The sequence below is a fragment of the Varanus komodoensis genome, unplaced genomic scaffold, assembly GCF_004798865.1.
Source record: "Varanus komodoensis strain SLA01 unplaced genomic scaffold, ASM479886v1 scaffold53, whole genome shotgun sequence".
NCBI classification, from domain to species: Eukaryota; Metazoa; Chordata; class Lepidosauria; order Squamata; family Varanidae; genus Varanus; species Varanus komodoensis.
In genome coordinates, this window is record NW_025336126.1 from 262,369 (window position 1) to 280,799 (window position 18,431).

The window sequence follows — 18,431 nt, forward strand, 5'->3', positions numbered from 1 at the left end:
AGAAACTGAAGTACTGCAGAAAGATAAAACAGAACAGAACTAAAACCATCAATGAAAAACCACACTAGTCAGATTCAGCATTATGCTCAAGTAAGTCTGAGCTTTATCCTTTGGGTGGCATTTAAGCACTGTGGTTATTGAAAGAGGACTCAGCTGTGTTCTAACCTCTCCAGTTGATACCACCCTAGTAAGTCCTTCATGGTGCATAAGTGGACATTTCCCAAAATATAAACATTTCTTTAAATCAGCAATGCTTGTACCAGTAAGTGCAATTAGTGATTCATTTTTTCTGTGGGAAAGGAGAGTTCCTATTGGACAGTAGAAGTGCTGCAATGCATATCACAAATCTCCTCTCATCCCTGTCACTACTGTTAATAAAGTATGTTTCCAACTTTTAAAAGTCCTGTCTTCATTATATGCCTGTCAGTCCTTTCAGTATGGGATAGCAGCAAGGTCTAGCTGCAAAAACCTGTCACCCAGGCAATGAAATTAGGCAGCCTCCCTTCCAATCCCAGCTCTGACTAACACATATTACCCACTAAAACCGGAATGATTACCACCCTAAGAAGGCACAGGAATGTCTGAAATGAGTTTTTCTGAGCTTGAGAAGACACGGTGTGTCCATTGTGCTTGCCAAAGAACGCCAGCAAGGCACGAGCTGGTGTACACCCATAACTTGAACATATCCAAAACCCTCGTTTTCCTTGCATGGAAAAACTCCGTTGGATCTCAGCCATTTTCCTCCTTCAGGAAAAGCAACAGCTTCTAGTTCATTACAAAGGTGTAGCACAGCAAATAAGGAACTGAGCTGGGAATCTAGTCTGAATCTCAGCAGGGCCAGAAATTCTCTGGGGGGCCTTACACAAACCACTTGCAACCCATTCCGGTCCCCCAACTGCAATAAGAGAAGTAACAACACTGAGTTTTATCATACAAGATTGTTGTAAGGATTACAAATAGATGATAATGATGGCAATGATGAATACTTTTTTATCCTGCCTTTTTTCCTCTTGCAAGAACCCAAGGCAGTCTTCCCTCCTTTTTATCCTCACTGCTACCCTTTGAGGTAGGTTAGACTGAAAATCTGCGACAGGCCCAAAGTCACCCAGGGAGCTTCATGGCTGAAGCCGAGAACCCCAATCTCAGGACTCCTTGTCTGACACTCCAACCATCACACATCATGGCCTCAGCACACTAGATAATGCATGTGAAGCACTTTGAATGCTTGAAAGTGTTTATACAAGGCTTCTACTGTACCAGCATGATTACTGTATCTCCCCTAATTGTGCCAGCAACTCCTTTTTGAGGAGGAATTATGGGACTTGGGTTCAACTGTGGGAAGGACGAGGGGAAAGAAAGTCAGGCCCCCAAGTAGTGCCTGGAGTTCACCAGTCATCATATTTCCTGAACGGGAAAAGGGGAGCAACCACTGGGCTTCTGTAGCTATATATAGAGAAATATTTAGACACACACACACACACACACACACACACAAAACCAGCAGGTTGTAGAGGGAAGAAAGCAAGTGCAAACCTGTTCTGACTGTGATCCCAAGTTGCAGGCCTCGGCTCTGCCTCTGCTGCACACCCTGTTGTTGCTGTTGCCAAATCCATGTTCCTGTGTGAGGACAGAAGGCAGCAGCTGCGCTCACTCCTCCATGGCCATCTGTGGATGGCTCCATTTTGACTTCTTCTCAGCCTCAGTCTCCCTGCCCTCCCTCGGGGCCTTCTGTTCTCCTCATCACAATGACAGAGCTCACTGCCGTCTCCTCACACCAAAGTCCCTCCGTCCCCCAAGGGTCAAAACAAGCTGTGCTCCGGGCATCCCGCCGTGGGCTAAGCCACACAGAATTGTTGCTGTTAATGATGACAACAATAATAATATAAAAATAATCTGGCTTATGGGGGGGTCGTTGGTCTAGGGGGGCTCTAAGTGAAAGGCTCTCAGGTAAAAGTCCAGTTTGAAGATGTAAAGGAGAGGAGGACCCTGAGGTCGCCCCTGAGGTCGCCCCTTGGCTGTTAGTGCTGGTCAAGAGAAAGCAGTGACACTGTTTGCCTGGTCAGCTCATCCCACTATGCTGAGATGTATGTATTTCTATAAAAAATAGGGTAATTTCCAAATGTGCATCTCTTCATTTACATTGGCATATATTTATATATTTGTGCAATCCCATGCCCTCATTTTTAGCAAGGAGTGTGCTCTTTTTCATGTTTGCCTGCCCCCCCACCCCAATCTGAAATGTGTCTGTGTAGCAGAAAAGGTAGGAAATGAGATCCAATGAGCATGAGCTGCATTTCTGGTCTTCTCAGCTTTTTTGGCCCTCAGACGCCATGTCGAGCTCCAAGCAGCGCCTCATTCAGGGGATGCATCAAGACCTCAGCTGCCCCATCTGCCTCAAGCTCTTCCAGTCTCCCGTGACCACAGAATGTGGGCACACCTTCTGCAAGGACTGCCTGTCCCAGGTGTCCAAGGAAGAGGACAGCAAGGCCACCTCATGCCCCACCTGCCAGGCCCTTACCAAGGTGGAGCAGCTGCGCATCAACCAGCAGATGGAGCACCTGGTGGAGAGCATCCGGCAGGTCCCCCATGACCACTGCGAGGAGCACCTCGACCCCCTGAGCGTCTACTGTGAGCAGGACCGGCAGGTCATCTGTGGGGTGTGCGCTTCCCTGGGCAAGCACAAGGGGCATAACATCATCACTGCTGCTGAGGCCCACCAGCGGATGAAAGTAGGTATCAGGATAAACCCCCCTTTCCAACCTGGCATCACAGTCCCCATTTCCCTCCCGTGTGCCGTATGATTCCTTATGGCCCCTCTGCTGACTACTATCCAATTTAAGCACACATATTTTATGCTTTTAAAATGATTGCTAAAAGCGGGGGGGGGGCTTGGCTGGGCAATGTCTTGGGGGGCATGAGCTGTCAAAGTGCAGCAGGGAGCAACCTGTAACATTGACCAGGAGAAGCACCAAGTAGAGGTTTTCAAACTTTTCTATTTCTTGACAGCTGTCAAAAGACAAACAAGGGAAAGCAAACCCATAAGTGGAAAGCTCTGCATTTCTCTTTCCCCCCCCCCCCCCGCCCCGACTTTCTTCTGGGTCCTCTCCCTTTTGCACTTTTCTGTGAAACTTGAGCTGCCTGGGAAAGTGCAGGAGTGAATCCCACCCCTCTTTGGGAGTTGTAAATGGGGTTTAGACAGGGCAATGGGTGTTTTTCGACATAGACACAATCACAATATCTTTCTGGCCCATCTCGCAAAGGGACTTTGAAGTGGAAGGAGGAGAAGCTAAAAGAGGTTCAGGATAGCTTGTGTTCTGGCCTCTCCAGTCTCTTCCCCTCCCTGCCCATCAGAACCTGCAATATTTTGCATGTGAAGCATGCACTTTGCCACTGAGCTGAAGCTTACATTTCAGATATTTAGTGTGGCATTTGCTTACCAAGTCTACTCTGAGCCCTCACTGGGTAAATAGGTGTTTTAAGCTATAAATGTAGTTACAGTACCCTCCTTCCTCATCCTAAATTAGACCTATACCATTTCCCCCATGTGTTCTTCTTGGTTCAATTGTAGAAGCAGCTTCCACAGCAGCAAGTCCAGCTGCAAGAGGCCCAGGTGCGCAAGGAGAAAACTATTGCCCTGTTGAACCGGCAAATAGCTGAAGTGGAGGTGAGTCAAATATACATTTTACCCTAGCTTAGATGCCATTATGAGTTCCACCAAAGAAGCTTGGGAATTGTATTATGGAACAAATGATGACAACTCTGCTGGAGTTACTCAACTCCTCTTCATTGAACTACAATTCCCAGGGTTCCCCAGGATGAGGAAGCTTGCCTAAGTCTGCCATTTAGATATGCTTTAAGAACCTACAAAGGTGCATTACTGGTAATATCCTGCGGAACACCTCAAGGTTGTTAATCAACTGTATCTATTTTCAGTTTCATCACAGAATTGAGATCCAAACATTACAAGAGCAGCTTCCTGCTTTTCTGTTAAACAACTGATAAGTGGCAGACAAGAGAGAGAAAAAGTTCATTTTGTATTAACACTTAAATAGTGCATTTTCCCTGCTCTAAACAAGCTTAATGAAAGTGCTCTTTCAATACATAGGTAAAACTGTAGGGTCATAAAAGCATCTACATAACTCATAAACAACTTGGGGTAAGGAATGATGAGTACCTGATAAGTAAAAAAAGCCCTGACTGACAAGCCATTTAACATTTATTCCAAAGCTATAAATTTGCAAATAAACAACTGTTAATGAAGAAAGACTTTTTCAGAGTTCCCTCCTCATGAAGAAACTACTTCAGACTAAACATTTCAGCAAAAGGAGAGGAGGAAATGCTGGCAAGCCAACATTTAATACATCATAGGTTGCACTGCGAGGAAAGTCAAACAGAAAGCTCAGGGTGACAGAAGGTAATCAAAGTTGGGGAGCTGTTCAGTAGGAAGGAAATGCTAAAGACCAGGAGCAAGAAGCACAGGTGCCAAATGTCTGTTTCTCCTTTCTCAGGACACAGTGTCTCGGTTCAAGCGTCAGGTGTCTGAGCAGCTGGGTATAATGCGTGCCTATCTGGGGGCTCTGGAGGGTTCTCTGGGCCGGGAAGCAGAGCGAGTGCAGCACCAGGCCACAGACGCTCTGCAAAATGAGCGCAAGACCATGACTCGCTACCTGGAGCAACTCAAGCAGATGGAGACTGTGCTGGGGGAAGTGCAAGACGAACCCCAGACTGAGTTTCTCAGGGTGAGACAACCCCACTCCTCCCCCCATCTTTCTGACCCTTTCCAGTCTTTCGCAGGTTTAAGAAGAGCAGCACTTTTATGCTGCTTTTTGGTGCATCCATTATTACTCAATACAGTGCCCTTTTTTTGAACCAGCACACTCATAGCATTTATGAATCACACTGCAGAATGCTTATGAATCACTACATATATAACAGGTATGATATTTCATACATTTTGCAATGGACTTTAAGAATAACTCATTTTGACCACATATCTTATAAAAACTGGCATTTCTTCTTCTAGTGCACTTTCATTTGATCTAGCATCAGAACTTTTCTTGAACATTGCATCCTGTCCTTTGTTATGCTTCCAGCTCTTTATGCTGTTTCCAGATCAGAGGAACAAAATCCCTACTCTGCCAAACAAATCCTTCTGTGCTTGACAGCAACCAAACACTGATCCACTCTGCTTTCCATTCCCCATGTCCCAACATCCTCATTAGTTGTCCTAATTACTGTCATGTTTTGAGCATGAAGCTTGCAGTATTGCAATCAGGGCACACACAATTTATGGGCTGTAGAATTCATACTGTTCTAAAACATGCCTTTTCTACTGTCCTCTAAATGCCATTTTAATGTCTCATCCCACCACTTTGCCTCTCTAAAATATATGCATCTTTCAGTGCATATCCCTCACAATTCCTGGGTGAATGTTTTTCATGGGGCACCTGTTCTGACATGCTTAGTATAGAATATAGAGACTATCTCCATGTATTCTGCTCTAAATTCTTTTTCTTTCTCCACAGAAATACTGTCTAGTGGCTAGCAGGTGAGCCATTGTCCCTTTATAAACTCATAGCCAGCATTGCTTCTCTTTAACACCTTCAAAATGTGAATGGTTCTTAAAACAGACATTTAAAAGATTAAATGGAAAACGAATGCCCACAAATTGCAAAGTATACTATTCATTTTTTCCCTCCCACAATGCCAACTGTCTCTTCTTGCTGTAGATTGCAAAAGATTCTAGGGGAGTCCCCACCCATGGCTCGCATGGACATCCAGCTCCCCATCATTTCAGATGAGTTCAAGTTCCAGGTGTGGAGGAAGATGTTCCGTGCACTGATGCCAGGTAAAGATCTGTTGCAGACTGGAAAGAAAGGAGGATGTGTTTTTACTGCTGAGCCCCCTCTTTACAATGCTTCTTCCCAAACAGAATTACAGAAAGGTAATTGCCAGCAGTGAGGATGAAGATGAACTTCCCAATACACTCCACCTTGTCCAGTTGCTTAGGGAGTTTCTGAGCCCTATTGTCAAGGACCCTTCACTTCAGCTCAGTCCTACAAAAAAAAATCTAACAAGAAAGGTGATGTGGATTTTCTAGAAACACAAAACTAAAATAAAAATAAAAACCCACATTATGAAAATCCTGAAAGCACAAATGGGAGTTTTCTAGATGTTCAGCCCTTCATATGGGGAAGAGTTTAGTAAGAATTCTGTTTTGAAAACAGCACAGCTAAATATTCAAATAGTTTTTGAAATGTTTATTTGGGAAGGTGGGAAGTAAAACAACAACAGAAGACAGCAATCGCACACAGAATTCCAATTAAAATTAAGTCAACTTATCTTGTTACCTGTAGTCTGAATGTTACTTGAATAAAGTCTGGTGTTCCAGAGTATATACAGAGTCCATTACAAAAAAGAAAATATTTTGACCTCCTCCTGGAAGGTTCTCTAGGAATCTGAGTTCAGTAAAGGTCAACCCCTTAGCAGAAAAATTGTGCTTTTGTGCAATCACACAATAGTCTTCACTTTTACTGCCAGGAGTTTAAGCAGAACATCTGAATATTATTTTGTGGTTGGACTCACTTCCTAAGTGAGTTCCTAAATCAGGTTCCTAATGACTCAGACCTCAAAAGATGTTTGAATGCCAGCCTATTCTAAAAAAATAGCTTTATATATTTGGGTGCATATTGGAGAACAAGATGGTGACACAAACCTCTTTAGGCAGGAACCATTACCAGATGCTCTAGAAGGCAGTGTTGAGCTATATCAGAATATAGGGGTTTCTGCTAATCTCCATAGGCAATATGTTTTTGATCAACAGAACAATAAAGAGAAAATGAGATCTTTTACACTAGCTATGGGATTATTCAAATCCACCACCCAAAAACTAGAAAAACAATCACTAGCAATTTCTGTATAATTAAGATATGACATCAAACATGGACAGATGATTCTAAATCAACCCCCAGTGTTTGGTTTTAAAACAAGCAAAGAAGAAAAGTCAATCCATTAATGTTATCTGTGCCTTAAGAACTAAGAGGAAACACCTCCCTTATATCTTTTCCTTCATCCTCCCCAGGACTGGAGAACCTGACCCTTGACCCAGACACTGCACAAGCCAATCTTGTAGTGTCAGAGGATGGCAAGCGAGTGGAATGTGTGGATCACAAACAAGCTGTGAACACAGATGACCCGCAGCGTTTTGACAAGAGCAACTGTCTGGTGACACACCAGAGCTTCTCACAGGGCGAGCATTACTGGGAGGTGACGGTGAACGACAAGCTCCGCTGGGCCGTCGGCCTCATCTCGGCAGAGGCTGGGCGCAAGGGCCGCTTGCATGCCATCCCGTCCAATGGCTTCTGGCTGGTGGGGTGCAAAGAAGGCAAGAACTACGAGGCCTACATAGAGCATAAAGAGCCGCGGCCACTGAAGCTGGAGTCAAAACCCAGCCGTATTGGCATCTACCTCAGCTTTGATGATGGCATCCTTGCTTTCTATGATGCCAGTGATGAAGACAACCTGATGCAGATCTTTGCCTTCCATGAGCGTTTCGCAGGCACTGTCTACCCCTTCTTTGATGTCTGCTGGCATGATAAGGGCAAGAACTGCCAGCCTTTGGTTATCTACACTCCAGAACCAGAAGGGCAATAATCACCCCATTTCCTGGGAATAGTGGGTGGTCTTTACAGCACCCACTCACACTTTAGCATATCAGCACACTCAGTCACAACCCCTCTTTAGAAGACCCAAAGTGTGTAGAGTCTATGTCCTCCACAGTCATACTCAATTCTAATTCCACTCCATATTCTAGAAGATACCCAAATTGTGTCCACGTACAATCTGGTGGAACAGAAGCTTCAAACATAGGACAAACACAGAATCCAGCATCAGGTCTGGAATCCTGCCCATCTTATTGGTTTAGAAAGTAAACCTTTTCTGACCTTGTAGTTGGCAAAGTCAAACTGAAGAACATGGGCAGTGTCTGCAGAATGAGAAAGAAGAGGAATGCCTGAGCATGCTTCCAAACTGTCTGTCAGGGGATGGGCAGTGGTGGCCTGGACATTCCTCTATTCTTCAATCCCTCCCACTGTACTGGCCCTTTTAACCTAAACTCCATCCCCTTCCTTCTATACATTTCTTTCTGTTAACCTAATCCTCATCCAAAATGTCCTTTATTTGAATGCACAAAAAATAAAAAATAAGCATGTCCGTGCAAACTTTCTTTTTACACACATTTTTTCCTTGCTGAGCACAAAATTCTGTTCTTCATGTTATCACACTCTGTTCTTGTTTGATACACTTAGCTCTATGTCAACGATGGTGAAACTTTTAGAGACAGAGTGGCCAAACTGCAACCCAAAACCCACTTATTTATTCCAAAGTGTCAACACTGCAATAAAACCCAAAAACAGCCAGTCCAAGCAAATACACACACACACACACACACATGTCCTTGACAGTGCACTGACTGGCCATGCAAAAGCTTGGATGAGCCATGGTTAATGAGTTGCAGCTTGTAATGTCATCGCCTGGCACCACCACTCCTTTCTGAGCATGCGCATGGCCTCTATGTGCACTGGTATCCCATACTTGGCTGCTGGGGCACTGCTGGGATGACTGGGCTCACATGCCAACACAGGGCTGTTCATGCCCTCTGTGGCACGCGTGCCATAGGTTCACCATCACTGGCCTAACCCTACCCTAATGCACACCCCTAACCCTAATATAGGGGTAAAGTTCCATTGAAAAGAGGGCATTTTGAAAAAGCCCTCCTTGAGTAGCTTTTTCTGCACAAAAAAAGCTACTCTGTCCATTTTAAACACATTCCAACCATCAAAACCATCCCAGGACACCTCATTTTTCTAACCCTAACCCTGTCCTGATGCATACCCCTAACCCCAATATGAGGCTGAACTTCCAGTGAAATAGGGTGATTTTGAAAAAGTCTTCATCAGCAGCTTTTTCTGCACAGCTCATCATTTCTGCTGATTCTAAACAAATTCCAACTATCAAAATCTTAGCAGGACACCTCATTTTCCTAACCTTAACCCAGTGATGGTTGTACCTTTTAGAGACCAAGTGCCCAAACTGCAACCCAAAACCCACTTATTTATCACAAATGCCAACACCGCAAGAAAACCTGAAAACTGAGGTTTTAGTTTAGAAAAAACAACTCACAGCTAGTTCAAGCAAATATATATATATATCCTTGGCAGTGCACTGACCGGCCATGTGAAAGTTCAGATGAGTCGCAGTTAATGAGTCGCAGCTTGTGTTGTCATTGCCTGGCGCCGCTACTCCTTTCCAAGCATGCGCATGGCCCCTATGTGCGCTGTTATCTGATGCTCAGCTGCTGGTGCGATGCTGGGCGACTTGGCTCCTGTGCCAACAGAGAGGGCTCTGCGTGCCCTCTGTGGCATGCATGCCATAGGTTCACCACCACTGCTCTATGTTAAGGCAGCAAACTCCATTCAGCCCCAATCAGGGTACCTTGTTCTTTGGACAAAAACGCTCCTACAGCAGCTCACACAACGTTATCAAAAACTAGACCGTCCCTGCCCACAGGCTCACAGTCTAAAAGACTTGATGCAAAAGGGAAAAAATATGAAGAGGAAAAAAGAATCCACTTTAAATGTTTGCTCATGGGGAGAAAATGTCTTGCACATGAAAACAAAAGACAAAAACTAACCAGCATGTCAGGAAATAGGCAAGGTTGAACTGCTCTCTGGCACACTTTTCTGTCCATGCATAGTATGTTTTTGGGCCAAGGAAGACATTCAAACATTCATTATGCCTACCTTTGCCAGCAGTTTGAAGTGGTGCAGTCTTTACCACCAGTGAAGCGGGCAGTCTGGTACACTGTTACCTTTCCTGACATGGGTGTTCTGGTTTTGCACCAGATGGACCTGCTGATGAAAACAACTGCTGCACCCCAGCATACTGGTATGAGCACTTTCCAGTGTAGTGGCTGAAATAAGCTTTTCCTTCAGTCAGCACATCAGCATGGCATTTGCCCATGTGGCTTATCAGGTGTTGTAAAAGCTTTGAGTTCTGCTGAAAGCTTTTCTTGCAGTTGGTGCATTTGCAAGCCTACTTTTCTCCATGCTTTTGATGATGAAGGCTGAGGTGTGAGCACCAGCAGAACATCGCTCCACAGTCCACAAAGCTGTATAGCATGAAGCCTTTAGTGCCAATGAAAAGCTACCCCCTCTTTGAAGGCTTTGCTGCATTCTAGAGACCCCAGCTCTTCTCTATAGGATGGATTCTCTGAGGTTTGACTGTGCTGTCTCCTCTGTGGGTTCTCTGATATTCGGAGCACATCTTCTCTTTCTTGAGTCTCTGATGTTTAGGAAGGACAGCACTCGTCTCTGGAGGATTTGTGTAATATCCAACTTCCCAAGGGAGTTAAGCTTCCCAGGGGAGTTAATATCCCAAGGGAAAGAGTTACATTTTTATGTGGATTTTCTGATGCTCAATGAGATGGGGTTTCCAACTTTCCCATATTTAAATCAGATATGACAGTTGCCTTTTCCATCCTGTAAAGTGTGTTTGCTTGCAAATTCTCTCTGCTCTTTACTTTGTCCCCCACTCCCATATTTCCTCAGTTGGCTGCAGTTTTGGCATCTTCCTGAGGGCACCTAGCCCTGTTCTCCTTGTGCACCATTACCTGTTGAGGACCTGTTTTTCTTCCTTTCTCCTTGTCACAGCAGCCTCTGAGACAAAAGAAAAATGAATTATTTAGCTACTTTGCTTCAGAGACAGCCCAATCCCAAGAACTTTCCATAAGTCACCATAACTATTCACAAAACATGATACAATCTGCTTCTCATAAACAGGGAGTATATTCTTGCCAGGGAATTTGCAAGAGCAACCTTTTACTGCTGGTCAAATATGACCATAAATTACCACAATCACATTCTTACCCTCCTTTCTGTAACACAGGAACCCAAGCTGGGCAAGGGTGACTTCTATGTACTGCATCAGCCAGCAACTGGCATCTCCAAAGCCAAAATCTGGCCCTCTTGCAGTGACCATTTGGCCCATGCGTGCTGCCCCCCAGTTGTTAACCTTTAAGCAAAAGAATGCACAAAGCAGTCACCATGCTACTGGCTAGCAGACTGATTTAGAGGTATAGCTTGGCCTGCCCTTTTGAGAATAGGTGTAGCAGTTGGCTATGAGCCATGATAGCTGAATAGCATCTCTGTGTTCAGGAACAGTACACTTCTGATGACCTCTTATCAGTTTTATCAGACATCAGTAGGGATGCTGTTGCTTTCACACTCTGCTTTCAGGCTTTTCAGCAGCATCTGCCTGGCTGCTGTGAAAACCATACAGCTCAGTGGTAGTTGTTGTTGTTAGTCGCAAAGTCGTGTCCGACCCATTGCAGCCCCATGGACAGCACTCCTCCAGGCCTTCCTGTCCACCACCATCCCCCAGAGTCCACCTAAGCTCACACCAACTGCTTCAGTGACTCCATCCAGCCACCTCATCCTCTGCTGTCCTCTTCTTCTTTTGCCATCTATTGTTCCCAGCATTAGGCTCTTCTCCAGGGAGTCCTTCCTTCTCATTAGGTGGCCAAAGTATTTGAGTTTCATCTTCAGTATCTGGCCTTCTAAAGAGCAGTCAGGGTTGATCTCCTCTAGGACTGACCGGTTTGATTGCCTTGCAGTCCAAGGGACTCGCAGGAGTCTCCTCCAGCACCACAATACAAAGGCCTCAATCCTTTTGCACTCAGCCTTCCTTATGGTCCAGCTTTCACAGCCATACATCGCAACTGGGAAAACCATAGCCTTGACTATACACACTTTTGTTGGCAGGGTGATGTCTCTGCTTTTTAGTATGCTGTCTAGATTTGCCATAGCTTTCCTCCAAGGAGCAAGCGTATTTTAATTTCTTGGCTGCAGTCCCCATCTGCGGTGATCTTGGAGCCCAGGAAAATAAAATCTGTCACTACCTCCATTTCTTCCCCATCTATTTGCCAGAAAGTGAGAGGACCAGATGCCATGATCTTAGTTTTCTTAATGTTGAGTTTCATGCCAACTTTTGCACTCTCCTCCTTCACCCGCATCAAGAGGCTCTTTATGATACATGCAGCTGAACATGGGAAAGGTGTTTGGGTTTCTTTGAAACAGCAGGGTATGGAATGAGCATTCCTTATATGATAAAATATTAATCTCTAAAAAGATCCTGTTACAGAATGTTATTTTTGCACTAATACTTAACCACCCATAAATCCGGTCTTCTTTTGCTTCTCTTCTGTACAACCTACAACGGTGGATTTGCTGATCCTGATGTCAGTGGTTAAAAACTAGAATGGTCAGTTCTGACTCCTTAAAGAATCACTTGTTTGTTTCATGAGTTAACATCATGCTCACTTCCTAGGGACTCTCTGTAGAATCTGTACTGTGTCAGCATCTTCTTAATCCTTTTTTGTCTCAACCTGTCTACTGCCTTTCCCATATGCATGTGCCATGTTTTATGGATAGTCCCTTATCTTAACCATGACTGCCATACCTTGCCTTCTAGCATGTCACGTATGAAAACAGGGACGTAGCCTGCTATTGTAAAAGCAAGAAAAGCATGCCAAGTTTTTGTCCTACAGGCCTTAGCACCATGTGGAATATTCAAAGGGTATTATACCATTATACTAAAAATACCCTCATACTTTAAAGTTCTTACTACTAGGAATTAAGCTTTAGAAGAGCATTTCATCTTTTTAGAATAGGGAAGAAACTGCACAAAGACTGGGAAACCACAAAATGTGGGTGGTTGGAGAAAAGGTGAAGTGGTTTATGGAAGGGTTATGGCCTTCGGTTCTTTATCCCCACCTTCAAGAAGCCTGTCCAAAATTTACTTTCTTCAAGGAAGGTGCTTTTCTCAGCACTGCCTCCATTAGAGTCTCACTGGGTACAGCAAGGCCTTTGTGGTGCCCACTTCCAGCCCCTAAAACAACCTACCTCCATTTCTTCCCCATCTATTTGCCAGGAAGTGAGAGGACCAGATGCTATGATCTTAGTTTTCTTAATGTTGAGTTTCAAGCCAACTTTTGCACTCTCCTCCTTCACCCGCATCAAGAGGCTCTTTAGTTCCTCTTCACTTTCTGCCATGAGAGTGGTATCATCTGCATATCTGAGGTTGTTGATATTTCTCCCAGCAATCTTAATTCCAACTGGTGATTCATCTAGCCCCACCTTTCTCATGATGTGCTCTGCATATAAGTTAAATAGGCAGGGCGACAGTATACAGCCTTGCCAAACTCCTTTCTCAATTTTGAACCAATCAGTGGTTCCATGCCCAGTTCTCACTGTTGCTTCTTGACCTGCATATAGGTTTCTCAAGAGACAAATAAGATGGTCAGTGGTAGAGTACATGGTTTATATGCAAGAGGTTCCAGGTTCAATCCCAATCATTTCCAGGTACAACTAGAAAAGAATCCTGAGTACAGCTGCCAGTCAGCACTGACAATACTGTGTTAGATAGTCCAATGGTCTGACTCATTCTCACTCATTACAGATTGTAGGACACAGCACAATAAATTTAAACTACAGTGCAGGTGCAGATCAGACACAAGGAAGAATTTCCTAACTGTTAGAGCAATACAACAGTGGAACCAGTTGCCAAGAGAGGTTGTGTGCTCTTCCACACTGGAGGCATTGAAGAAGAAGATGGGCAGTTATCTGAGTGGGATGGTGCAATTGGTGTCCTGCACCAGCAGAGGGTTGAACTCAGTGGCCTTGGCTCCTTCCAACCCTACTATTTTATGATTCTATGAAGGTAGCTTCTAAGGTTCTTATGATGCTGAACCACCATGGCTCCTTTTCAGGACTCATCTTGCAGGGGTTTATCCCTGGAAGCCCAGCCTGAATATCCCATGCAATATGCAAACCAGCCTTTTACCTATCATGCTTCAGTAGCAACCAGAAAGAAAACACTGAGAGTCCTCAGCACTTCACCAGCTATCTCTTACATAAGAGAAAATATATTTTCTCCAGGCACTGAGACTTAGGTTGTTTCTCACAGTTCCTTGAGTTTTCACCTTTCTTCCAGTCCTGGAAGCACAGTTCTTCCACTTTGTTGGGAAAGTTCTGAGACAAAAAAGTCCTCAGAAGGAAAAAGTTAATGCCCAACAGCCAGGTCAGCTTTATGGCCCTATACACCACAATAAAGAACATAATTTAATCCTGAATATATTAGGATCCCAGAGGTTTCATGTGAGGGCACTTGGGAAGTTGTATACAAATACATGCAAATGCTCCAGTATATACTGATCTTATACCATACCCCACCCCACCCCAAAGTCATGCTTCCAGATGGATGGATGGTTTCTATTGCTACCATAAATTCAAATGAGGAAGAAGCATGTAGCCAACGAAAGTATCCTACAGGATGGGGCAAAAATGGAATCCTGCCATGTGTGGATCAGGGTACAGACACCCCAGAGTATAGTCTAGGGGAGACAGGTTCAGAAGAGAGTGCAGATGGACACACTCTGAATCTAGAAGGAAGCAGAATAAAGGATGGAAGCTTGGAAGATGTAAGCACTGGATTAAGACCTGCTCAAAGTGGGGAAGTTATTAAGAGACCTGCACATGGGAAAGACTGATGTAACAACATGAAAGCACTGTTGGATTTGGTCTGGATAGGGAATAGCCAGGCAGTGGCTGAGGATGATACCTGCTGCTTTTGGTCTGAGGAGAGAAACCTTTGTTTAAATATAACTTGGAGGTTTGTTTATGAAATAGTGTGTGTTTTGTGCTGTGGAGTGCAATCCACCAACTATGAAACCTAGGAGGGCAGGGCACATAAGAGTGAAGGAGATTTCCTCAGGCTAGTTGGGTCAAACTGGCAAGCAAAATGAAGCTTGTGGGGTGAAGGTTCCCCTTCTCTGTTTTAGGTGGTAAGTCGCGGGGCAAATTCTGTGTTGTTATTTCTAATTTTTGCAGCAGCTCTAGGTGCTTCATAAATAAAATGCCAAAGCATCTCCCTTTTTTATCTGCCCGTTTTTATCTCAGTTTTTCTGAGGGTTTAAACTGAGGTGGTCTGGAAAAAGTACTGTTTCTCATTTGTATATACACAAGATGAGATCCTGGTGTTAAAAATCAGAAGGTATTGTGGTCATTCCATCATTTTTTTCCTGAAAAGATTTTTCTGAACAGATTAAGAGAAAAGATGGGCAAAGCAGTGGAAAAACTCAGGAGTTATGGGTTGACAGTATCAGCATTGCCCACCTGCAGAAGCACCTCCAGGAACAATGCAGAGTATAAAAAGCCTCATCTGGAAGTCCTCCTAGTACACATATGCTAGCGCGTGTGCGCACACACTCACTCACACACACACAAACACTGCTTCTTTTCCATTAACACCTCTGACTAAAGAAATGTCAGTGGTTTTGAAAAAACCACCAAGAAAAAAAATGGCCAAGATGTGGAAATGACTGCTTTCAACTCATTTAACCACCTCACCCACCCTCAAATTACCAATTTGTAGAAGGAAGTAAAATGGCATTTTCTTCATAAAAGAGAGAAACTTATCAGGGAACAAGCAGATCATGGTCTGCTTTTTGTTTCAATATAATTGTATTTTTCACCCCTATCCGCAGAGTAGCCCCAAACTGTATTCTGAATGAAGTTTTCTCTCAACCACACAGTATATTATGTTTCACTTTATTTCTATGTGAGCATATCTCAGTTGCAAATTATTGGTCTGATACCACTTTATCTGTCATGGCTCCCTACAAAGAGTCCTAGAAATTGAAATCTGATGGATGGATATGCTGTTCAACTAGATAGCCTTTGCTGAATTGCAGTTGATGCCAGGGAGGGAATGGCGTTGAAACCAGCTTAAAAAATTTACTTTGAATCAGTCTGGGATCTGCAAGAGATGAAAGGCAGAGGTAGAAGCTAAGCTTATGCTCTGAAAGCATCTTGCTGGCTGTGTCCTAAACAGTCTGATGTAGGAACCGTGGACTTGGCAGCCTGCTATACCTCCATCTATGCTAGCTGTACCTCAACCTATGGTTTACCTGTATTTTTACAAATGAATCCAAATGTTTAAAGGTGCTGTTAACTTCCAATGATCTTCTCCTGAAAGAAAGCTCAGGCAAGCTTCACAGCCTTGGAATTTCTCCTTGCTTTGAGTAATGGGGTGAATAGTACAATATACTATACGGGTGCCTATTTGTGTAGTAGGATTTCCTAATTTTCTGGTTCCTGGTAAACCATTGCCCCTCTTTTGTTCCAATTGTGTTTTTGTGCTTGTCTTTATAAATTGGTGCTACATGCCACCAGGAGAGGCTGGTGACTCCAATGTTAGTAGGGCTCTTTATCCATTGCAGCTTTTATTCTGAAATTTATAGGAGCTTCCTAATTTATGGAATTGCTTCTGAACCACCCTCCCACCACCACTAGCTTTATATCCAATTTGTGCATGCCGTGCCCGACATGCTCTGAATTGCAGCAAGTATGTCGTATGTAAATCCAGCAGATCTGCTACAAGATTAAACAATGTTGAACATATTTATTTATTTATTTATTTATTAAAACATTTCTATGCCGCCCCTTGCCGAGGCCTCGGGGCGGCTTACAACATCAAATAAAATACAAAATACATTTATTAAATGTTATTAAGTGTTTAATAAAGTTTAAATTAATTTAACTAATATTGAAATCCTATGCAAAATTAGAAAAAGGCATATAACTCTTGGCGTAGTATTGCATAAACCCAGCGTAAACTGTTTCTGTTTACTGGTGCCTTCTGTTTCAGAAACCAGCCCAAGTCAAGCTGCAGAGAAAAAACTCATTGCAACTCACCAGAGAGCCAGAAGGAAAGCTAAGATACAAACAGACGAAAGAAAGAAAGAAAGAAAGAAAGAAAGAAAGAAAGAAAGAAAGAAAGGGGGTCAGCAATGCCATATTTGTTCACTGCAGGAAAAGGGGAGGAAGTGGGCAAGGTGTAAGAGCTTATCTTTCTGATCTGCCTCTTTCCAACCTGAACCATTTCTTACACTCTTCTGCCGCAAACTAAGACACTGCGAAACAAAACATAGAGCCTGTTCCTGCATAAGAGATAAAAGCATGTCTCAAATCTTTCACCTTGAATCAAGTGTTGGAAGGGAAGTATAGTCCTATTGTTTGACCCACTGTAGTCCAGTAATAGATTTTGGGCAGTGAGCATTTCACTATCATGCTCTATGAGCACTGCATGAGTAGCAAACAGAAAATTCAGCACTCAAGACATTTCACTTTTCCTTTTATTGGGCAGCAGATTCCAAGTCCTGAAGGAGCACTTACATCCATATGTGCCCGGCCGCCCCTTGAGATCTGCGGGAGAGGCCCTTCTCCGGGAACCCTCCGTGAAAGAAATTAGGAGGGTGGGTACTCGGAGGAGGGCTTTCTCTGCGGTGACGCCTAAGTTATGGAATGCGCTCCCCAGAGAGGTCCGCCTGGTGCCGTCGTTATTTGTTTTTCGGCGCCAGGCGAAGACCTTTTTATTTAAGCAGAATTTTAATTGTTAATATTATTGGATTTTATCTGGCCAGGGCGGCTTATTTTATATTGTTATTTTTGTATTTTTAATTTAATGTTTATATTTTTAATTTAATGTTATTTATTTTTAACTTATTGTTGTAAGCCGCCCCGAGGCTTTGGCGAATGGGGCGGCATAAAAATGTTTTAATAAAAAATAATAATAAAAAAAAAGGTGGTAAAGACAGACTTTAACATCTGAACATGATGCCAGTGAGATCTCATAAGCTGGGTTCGGATGTGTGGAAGACCAGCATTTGCAGTGGTCAAGAGCATCCACAGCGTTTTTCAAAGACAACATTTCCAAATTTATTAAAAACAGTCTGAAAAACCTAACTTTTCCATGAGGTTTTCCGCCCATTCCCATGCTCATCACTTTCTGCTGAAACTAAGGCTTGGTATAACTGAACTAAAAGCATAATCTTTCCTTGTTTATTCCTTCTGCCCATGGTCTCCCCTGTGTCATATTTTGGACTGTAAACTCTCTGGGGCTGGGAGTTATATGTTGTCAAGCACTATACTTATTGATGGAATAGTACTGCAACACACCTTGTATGAATAAAGTAACAATAGAATAATAGAAGAAATGGTTGATTACTAATTTTTGAGCAGTTTGGATCCTTGGAATAATAATTTATCTATTTCAGCCTCTCCTGTGGTCAAAATAAACCATGTGTTGACTCAGCTTCCCCTTCTACCCTGTTTCACACCCACATTTTGCAAAGACCAGTGAGGGTTACTTGTCACACATACAGTGTTAAGCTTTAAGCACCAACTTCTTCTACAGTGTGTGATCCATCTAAACACAAGCCAACTTCCTCAAGGCTTCTATACTTCAAGCATCTCACCAAAGATGGAATCACTGTCACTACTCATCTATTTCTTTGCCATTGGTAAGTGCTCCCA

At 43.6% G+C, this 18,431-nt stretch overlaps 2 protein-coding genes across 2 annotated transcripts in view; both read left to right on the forward strand.

Moving 5' to 3' along the window:
• The window catches only part of TRIM72 (tripartite motif containing 72), a 13,412-nt gene extending 5,193 nt beyond the window's left edge, over window positions 1–8,219 (forward strand). Inside the window, exons 2-7 of the mRNA XM_044448065.1 lie at window positions 2,310–2,729; window positions 3,569–3,664; window positions 4,509–4,739; window positions 5,526–5,548; window positions 5,730–5,848; window positions 7,082–8,219. Coding sequence (XP_044304000.1) covers window positions 2,331–2,729; window positions 3,569–3,664; window positions 4,509–4,739; window positions 5,526–5,548; window positions 5,730–5,848; window positions 7,082–7,653 — 1,440 coding nt within the window. The 5' untranslated portion in view covers window positions 2,310–2,330 and the 3' untranslated portion in view covers window positions 7,654–8,219. The remainder of the gene's footprint in view (window positions 1–2,309; window positions 2,730–3,568; window positions 3,665–4,508; window positions 4,740–5,525; window positions 5,549–5,729; window positions 5,849–7,081) is intronic.
• A 9,793-nt stretch (window positions 8,220–18,012) lies between these two features.
• ITGAD (integrin subunit alpha D) overlaps window positions 18,013–18,431 on the forward strand; it is a 33,068-nt gene continuing 32,649 nt past the window's right edge. The window contains exon 1 of the mRNA XM_044447832.1: window positions 18,013–18,418. Coding sequence (XP_044303767.1) covers window positions 18,379–18,418 — 40 coding nt within the window. The 5' untranslated portion in view covers window positions 18,013–18,378. The remainder of the gene's footprint in view (window positions 18,419–18,431) is intronic.